This window comes from Pholis gunnellus, assembly GCF_910591455.1.
Source record: "Pholis gunnellus genome assembly, chromosome: 2".
Lineage (NCBI taxonomy): Eukaryota > Metazoa > Chordata > Actinopteri > Perciformes > Pholidae > Pholis > Pholis gunnellus.
This window is the reverse complement of record NC_136536.1, coordinates 4,824,652-4,833,247: the sequence shown is the minus strand read 5'-3', so window position 1 is coordinate 4,833,247 and position 8,596 is coordinate 4,824,652. Positions and strand designations below refer to the sequence as shown.

Below are 8,596 nucleotides of genomic sequence, written 5' to 3'. Positions count from 1 at the left end.
GGCATTACCCTCCAATATGTTCTTAACATTATCTCTGAGAAAGGGAGAACACTAATGAAAACTGCGGAACAGACAATCCCACCCACACAGACAGGTCTGTGCCACATCGCCTCGACACTCATGGTGTTTTTCCATTAAAAACTGAATGATGGAAAGAGTAAAAAAAGTGCAGCATGGCTGAGGAGTAATGGTGCTAATAACACGTTGGAACATGATGCTTTGTGAATACTCTTGACCCCCGTGTACTGCACGCTTCTGTTCCCATCTCATTTTTTTACGTACTGTATTTGTTTGAAGGCAGGGAAAATGATGAAAGTATTTTAAACTCAGATACGGGTATCTCCTCTGATTCAGCACACAATCTCACTTTAGTTTTTTTTGTATTTTATTTTCAAAAAGAAAACCTTACCTGTTGATTTTTTCTTTTTAAATGTTATAGCTACAAAAATGTATATTTTTAAAAATTGTGAATCTGTTATGATGTTCGCTAGAAATAAAGGAAAAAAAGCTTTATAGATTTAATTAGAGGTGTGAATTTATTCCCTGCATGTGTTGTAAAGTACTAAACACCTAAAATATCATCTAATACAGATGCTGAATATAAGGTTGACAAAAAAAAAAAAACAGGCAACATTTTTCATTAATAATACCATTGAAAACATGCCGGTTCAGAACAGGCCAAACTTTCAAGAACCGCTCAAACAAACAACTTCCCGCTCAACACCAACAACCTTCCATTGCTCCTGAGCAATCCAGCTACCATGACAGAGTTGTGTCACACACCAAAGGCTCACGGTCAGAAACAACAGTGAAATACACTCTGGTTCACAGGAGACAACAACAGGGCCAGATTTTGCCATTGGGCGAGATAAGCAACTGCCTGGAGCTCCCAACTAAAAAGGCCCGCAACAGCAATCGATGTATTATGATATTTAGATATGAAAAGTGTTGAAATATGTTACTATTCTAACTCACTATATAAAAAGCACTATACAGCTTACTGCTTAGTGTATACTTCTACTTTAGAAGTCAACATTACTACATTTACCTAACAGAGAAATGTCACTGGACAGAATCATATATGACTCTAAAAACACAACAAATAAAATATGATGCATTATTATTTATTAAATCATTGTACATTGTGCCTAATGCCCCCTTTCACTCTTCACATGTATCCAAACATCAGGTATTGTGAGTTTTTATGAAGTAAAACACATTTCCAGTTGGAGAAAAAGGGCGAAAGGTAAAGCAAGATGACGTCAGTCTGGGAACACCAAATAAATCCCTTAATCCGCCCGGGAAAAACACACCCAAATCGCGGTTACTCGCGGTGAGAAACATCAGTGAAATCGAGCCTTCACTTAGCGGAGGTCATTTCCTAACAGTCCAAGTCGCTTTGCTTTGATTTAACCGCCGCGATTTTCAAAGTAGAGCCTTAATGGCTGAGTGGCGGAGGTATTTTGCGGGCGGTAACGTTAGAGCGTCAGTGTGAAAAGGAAATACAGTCTGACTGGGAAAAAAAACAAATACAAGTATGAGTTTACTCACGGTCACACCGGTGAAATACTCTGTTTTGATGCTCCAGTTTATCCACCATCTGTGTGAAGTATCCCGCAGCAACAGGGAACTAGTTTGTTTAGGCTGCAGGTGACATGTTGGACTCATTCTGGTCCAGGACCAGTGTTGCCAGATCAGACTGACACATTTTTGGCCAATCACAACTTAAAAAACCCGCCCAATTTAATAAAAAGAAAGAAAGAAAAAACAGCCCAAATCATAACCGTGCCAGAAATCCGTGTCAAACTGAAAACAATCAATCAGAACAGAAGCAGACAAAGCTTCATATCTGCATCAAATAACCAAAGATAAAATATTAGATAAATAGGCTAAGGCAGCTCACAAGGAGTGCAAACAAATACACAAATTCCCTTGTCTAATGATGATGATGTCACGTTAATTAAGCAGGTCTTCATTTATCCCGAATGACGATTTAATACAACTCCTGTCTATCAAATATTTCCCAAATTAAATAATGTGAGTGAATGGACACACGGTTTACTGCATTGATATTTTTTTTTTATACCATAAAATGACAGCTTGTTTGAAGATATTATTTTCACAATATAAAAAAAAAAACACCAAATGTTAACAAAATCAGCCCTAATTCAAAAGTAGCCCATTTGAGGGGGAAACCAGCCCAATCTGGCAACACCGTCCAGGAGTCAGGTGCCCTGAAGTCCCGCCCCCGCCCCTGCTGCTTCACAGATGACTGTTCGCTTGTTTAATCAAAGTTTATTAATATTGAATGAGTCACAATTGCACCAACTTCGTCAAGGCACTCCCTCGGGGGTCCCCAGCGATGAACCCACCAAGTGTGAAGTGGTTTGATCAGATGAGCGGGGTCTCCTGAGGACAATCCTGCATACACACACATTTGGCCCACACGCATACATAGACAGATGTTTTCAACATGTTTTATTGGGTTAAAGAAGAGTTTTGCTTCAACAACAGATAATACCTATTGCCATTAGTTATTGTGGACAATATATAAGGTACAAAAAAAATCCCTTCATGCATCACAAATAGGTCTACAATGCAACGCCTCCATTGTTTCGTCATCATGTATACATTCCCACTGATGATACTCTGTATTGTTTGCTCAGCTCTGAGGATGTCTCTCATGAAAAAGGAATAAAACTTCACTAATCCACTTGTATATTGTTCATGTCGGCCCAGGTGCAGGAAAGCTTTCCCTGTCCTACATCTTCTCTCTCTCTGTGTTGGAGGTGAGAGTCGGCCGCTTCTCCTCAATCGCTCCGAAGTTGAACCTCTGCAGCAGCTCTTCTGCAAACAAGGGCACCACCTGGCCAACGGGACACAGCGTGGTACACGATCAGTATGATTACGAGGACCTCTGCTGGGGTTTGAAAATACTACAGCTGTGCGTCACACTGACAGGGAGCATTCACACAGGAATAGGAAGCGTCCGACTGGATTGTTGCACGTCAATGATAGGGATGCACCGATCCGACTTTTGCAGCCCGGGCTTTCGGTATCTGTCGATACGGAGAACCGATCTGATACCGGTATTAAATGAATAAACTGCACGACTCACTGCTTAGAAGAGACTGGGATCATACTTGTATGTGAAAGGCAACATCAGGCTTGACTGAAACATTGCTTTCTTAACTTTGTAAAACAAACTGTAACAATTAAGTACATAGATATGAATTTACGGAATTGTAATTTATTGAAATAATGGTTTCCAATACCATATCGGCCCATCGTCAGCTGTTTGAGTCAGCATCAGACCGATATCTTGAATCAGTATCGGTGCATCTCTCATCAAAGAGTTGGCATGCTTTTCAATATGTTATAAAAATCATATAGAACTTTGTAAGTCCAAGTAAGTAAGTCATTAAACTACACTGACACACTGTTCACACCGCAAAATTACAACACAAGATCATTTAGAATTAAAATGCGGGCATGAGAGAGAACAAAAGGGAAAACACACACACATCCTTTTGCACGGGTGCTAAATCCACAAAACTGTAATCGTAATTCCACAGAATAATCTGAACCCGATGAGGATCAATTTGACTTCAGAATGTTGAACATAGTTTGATGTGATGCAACTGAAATTCTTAAGGGAGCGTTTATCAGAGAGTCAATCATCAGTTTAAACATGATATTATTCATCTACAGCCCAAATCTGCACATATGCGTTCAGGGTAAATATGGAAGCGGAAAAAAAATAATGAAATTTGCCCACCTTCGCCATGATCAGCTTCCTGGTTTTAGGCACGTTGGGGTCTGGATACTCCTCTCCGAAGCAGAGCTCAATCTCATAAGAAGGCGTCGGTCCCTTCCCCTGTAAACAGCTCTGGAGCTCTGCACACAAACATTTCATATTGGAATATTCTGATGCGATCACACAGACATATTCCCTCTTTGCATAGAGCAATAATGTGAGCAATAAAGCATCCCAAATAATCTGCCTCTCTTTGAATAAATCATATTTTGCTTTTTCAGTGGCTGACATTTTTGTTTCATGCATTCACAGCCTTACCATTGATAAATGTGGGTATATCGAGCAGTTTGAAGGTCTTTTCTCGCTCTAGTTTGTTGGGCCGGTCGGCGTGTTGGGCCATGGGACCGCTCCAGTACACCCTGCCCTGGCAGAACCGCTTGATGAACACCCCATCTGGGGCCACCCACAATAGCACACCCCTGTCCAGGTGACACAGGAGGCGGCTCATCGCTTCAGCCATCCACGACGGCAAGGACACGGAGCTCGGGGAGGGGAAGGAGAGCTGCTGGGCGGTGCAGGGCCCGTAGATCCGTTCGTTTCCCAAGGGGACTCGGCCCTGCAGGATGAAGCACCCATCTGGGCTCCTGGTGGTCACCTTCAGCACCCTCTGGCCCTGGTACAACAACGTCACCTGCATGCGAAAGTCTGCACGCACAAAAGGGAACTTGTGTTCAGGTTCGTACAGCGCAAAGGCCAGTGAGTTTTTCTTTCTGTGCATAATCCCGTAAACTTACCTGATATAGTAAGTGTAGGGCTGAGGAAGGTTATAGTAGCGGGGCTCTGATTTAGAGTCTTTTTTTCTGTGAGCTCACAATACATGTGCTCCCTCATCAGATCATCTAAAGCAGAATAGAGACATTATTCAATCACAACTTTATCCATACTGTTTTTTCATTTTAAGTATTTTAAAAGAGAGTGCCTTGGAGTTTTCTTCTGATTTTCCTGTCGACATGTATCCTTATCCAAAGAGCACCTTAAACAAACTCTACTGAGTCCAGGAAGCAACAAACAAGAGTCTGCAGCCACGTTAGCGACACTGTGAGTCCACCAAATTGAATGGCATTCTATTCCAATAGCTGTTGGGAGATTTCACTGCGACCATGGCTCTGTTTGGACCGCTCAAATGGGATCCAAATGTCCAAAACTATGCCCACAGGGGTGTTATAGAGGCTCAGCCATCGCTTTAAGCCACTGAGGTGCTAACTGACGCACTCATTAACGTGAACGTGTCGGATTAATTCCCAGCCAAAGTGAAATGAAAGTCCGAGAAAAACTTTCCAATTGAGCACTCAGTCCGTTTCTTTTTTTCCTGTTTAAATCTGTGTCCATCAAACTTGAATCTGTTTCCAACATAAACAAACAATTACACCCAGAGAGTCGGTTACTGCAGCAACAAGCTGCACCAGCTCTCGTCTGTGATTGCTCAGTAACTGTTCACTACTTTTAGATGTGAGCGCTAATTGGCTCCTCCGGGTGTTTCGACTGGGATGGTGACCCTCTGATGACTTGATCGTTTGACTTTCCTGTTCTTTGGATCCTCCATAAGCATTCTATAGAACGGGATCAGTTTGTGTGCGTAACACTTACCAGTGAATGGTTTCACTTCTTCTTTCCTTCTGTGAAATGATTCCTTTTGACAACAAAGCTACAAAAACAACATTTCGGTTAGCACAGCATGGCGTTAAAGTTAAAGTTAAAGGATCAGATCTTTTCTTTTTACAGGATTACACCAGTTTGATTTTCTCGCCACATCCCAAATGTTTTTTGCTGCAATAGTCTGAAGAAATCCTTTTGTGGACACTAACACAAAGTCCGTCAAAGCAATTACATAAACAATGCATTGTTGAACGCTCCATATGTAGGGTAGGGACGTTTTGGTGACTCATAGTGGTATAAAAAAAAAAAGACAAAAGACAAGCAAATTTGACCAGAAGACACAGAAATAAGGAGCCCTATTTATGAGACACTGATTCTTAGCATTAAGTCACTGTCAGTGTTAAGTATTCAGCAAGTTCAAAGTTCTTTTAGTCAATTCATAGCATATTGGCTCTATGTTATTAACTTACCTGTTTGTCCAGAAAGGCAGGGCTCCTTGCAGACCTCAGATCCTGGATCACTTGATCTTGAGTCTGGGGAGACTCTGAGGAGAGCAACAAGTGACAATAAGAGCAATTAAAAGACACACAAAAGAGGCCACTTTTTTATATTGGCGATCTTTGTTTTGTTTGCTTTGATTGACACCCCCCCCCCCCCCCCCCAAAAAAGGAAAAAAACAATAAGACGATATGAAAGGAAAGGAGCGTTTGTCTTTGTGTTTACCTGCTGGCCTGGCTGGCCCATTGTCGTGCTGGATGAGGTAGACTTTATAAGGCTCAGTGATGTCCAGCTGGTTGCGTTCAGGGACCTCCTGGAAGTCTGTGCTCTTGTTGAGTGCACAGCGGAGACGGGTCTTCCACATGGTGGGGTCGGCTCTATCCCTCCCCTCCCTGTACTTGCCCTTGTATACAGCCCAGGCCTGAATGTGAACATTGACATTTTAGACACTTAAATCATTTTAATTAAATAATTTTTAAAACAAACAAATATGATTTAATGAAAAAACTGGTTTAACACATATATTTCAACATGTGAACACTATATTGTTGCAGCAAATGTAATAGCAGTGTCTTTTCTTTAATTAAAGGGTATATATACCTGAAATATATATATTGTTCTTTTATTGCTTTAACTAAAGCTCCATCCAGAGCAGCGTGAAAGCAGCAACTATTAGTCACCAATCTTTTTGTTATCATCTGTTCCTTAAATTAATTTAGATGAACGAGTTGGAAATCTAGTAATTTTTACTTGATACAACTTTAGCTAATGCTAATAAGTTCTGAATTGGCTCTGATTCAGATGACTTAAAATGTGAGATGTATTGAAACTAACAAAGTTATTTAAATGTACTTAATTCTAAGATAATACATTTTAGTTTTATAGTATACTGAATACCTTTAAGTGAATTAAACCAGCAGAATCAAGAGTCTTTCGACCACATTTGTCTTCTTTCTTTCATTCCCTCACTCATTATCTAAAGCTTTCCTGCCTCCCAGTGACAAGCATTTAAATGTCGACACTCATGTTAATGCTGTAAACAGAAAGGTGCCAGCACATTTCTTTTGACAGTGTCTTTTCCAACTGGTTATTCTTGGAATAGAATCCAAACACTTACGCAACACAGCCTTGAAAAACAGCATTGCAAGAAAGAGGTAACTCCTCAATATTAAGAAATAAGAAAAAGACAGTTTCATAATAAAAAAAAAAAGAACGGAACGGAACTTCTCCAATCAACCCACAGTTCAACTATATTTTAAAGCCTTTTTGAAAAAGAGTGAAATAATAATAATATTAATAATTAACAAATGAATAAAAAGTTATTGGACAGAGGCAAATACATTTTGGTGGGGCAGCAAGTAAACTTGTCTTTGGGCTATTTAAAACCTTTGCAAACGATCAGGAATAAAAGCAAATATGTTTTTTGAATAGTTAGGCAGTTCATGTTGCTTCTGTGTGGGAGATTTAAAAGGAGACAAACAGGCACTTCTGCTTAACAAGACAACAGGCCAGAGTACAATTACTTACTAATATGTATAATTACCTACTAATATGCATTTAGCCTATAAACCTGTTTCCAAAGTAAGTAGCTCAACATGGTACAATGTGCAGAGGTTTTATTTTTCATCAGTCAATTTATGTACTTGTTCTGGTTTTAAATAAATACATTTAGCTAAAAAATGGGAACAATTGGTTTCATCCAACCGCTTTTACAAATTTAGACTGCATAGCGTTCTGGGTCAATTTCTTTCTCATAATAAATTAAAAATGTACTTGACCAAAACTTCCACGTTAGAGAATATGACATGAGCGCCGACCTTAAAGAGAGCCGCGTCCTCCGTCTGTTTGTAGTCCTTCTTGGCTGCGTGCTTCCACGGAATCCTGAACATCGTCTTGCTGTCATCTTCCCAGCACAGCCCCTCATATTTCCCACTCTCTATCTGAGCTACCAGCCACTCTTTCATGTGCATCTTAGCTTCCATTTTCGACACAGAGACCGGTGTCTTACAGGAACAAAAAAAAAAAAACGTTCAAATGTCAGAGATGCATGAGGCTCGACGTTCCCACCTTGCAAGCGAAACAAATCAATTCTATATTTTATTCTGATGCTGCTCAAGCTTCGAAAATGGGGTGAATCGCAGTGCTGTAAACTAATAATTTAAAGCAGTTTATAAAACATAATAAAAAAATAGACAGACCTCAAACTTCAACGCAGAAGTCGCAACTCAAGTTAAATGCGTTCTTGGAAGCGAAAGCGAAAGCTTTAGGCGTGTTCAATACTTTCGGTTTCCTTCTGCGAACTGCGTTGCAGCGAAAGTTGAATCTTTTCTATCAGGTGTGTGAAGGGGGAGGGGGGGGGCGCTGGACTAGCTCAGAGAAACTGTCCTGAAGGGTAAAGAAGTCATAAACATAACCAGGGTTTTGTTGTATTAGAGGAACATTTCATAAAGCATGTCTTCACCCTTTTTGGCTATTATTACAATGATCACAAAACTCAGCGGCCGAAATATTTCTTATGATAAAGTGAAAGAGTAAATCAATACAAGTAGGCAGTTAACCTTTATAACCCACAACCTGCTAAATAAAGTTATGTTTTCTTTTGATTTGAAAATTCTATTTTCATTTCCTCCCAAAACGAGTCAGCATGAGAGCGACACACACACACACACACACACACACACACAC

The 8,596-nt window shown here is 40.3% G+C and overlaps 1 protein-coding gene across 1 annotated transcript; it reads right to left on the bottom strand.

Annotated features, from left to right (window-relative positions):
- Positions 1 to 2,486: 2,486 nt before the first annotated feature.
- irf10 (interferon regulatory factor 10) lies at positions 2,487 to 8,120 on the bottom strand. Its single transcript, XM_079174569.1, has 8 exons — positions 7,729 to 8,120; positions 6,137 to 6,332; positions 5,884 to 5,957; positions 5,405 to 5,462; positions 4,552 to 4,656; positions 4,076 to 4,462; positions 3,779 to 3,897; positions 2,487 to 2,866 (listed from the first exon to the last, which is right to left on the bottom strand). The coding sequence occupies exons 1-8, from the start codon at positions 7,891 to 7,893 to the stop codon at positions 2,762 to 2,764; spliced, it is 1,209 nt and encodes a 402-aa protein (XP_079030695.1). The 5' UTR covers positions 7,894 to 8,120; the 3' UTR covers positions 2,487 to 2,761.
- Between the last annotated feature and the right edge of the window lie 476 nt (positions 8,121 to 8,596).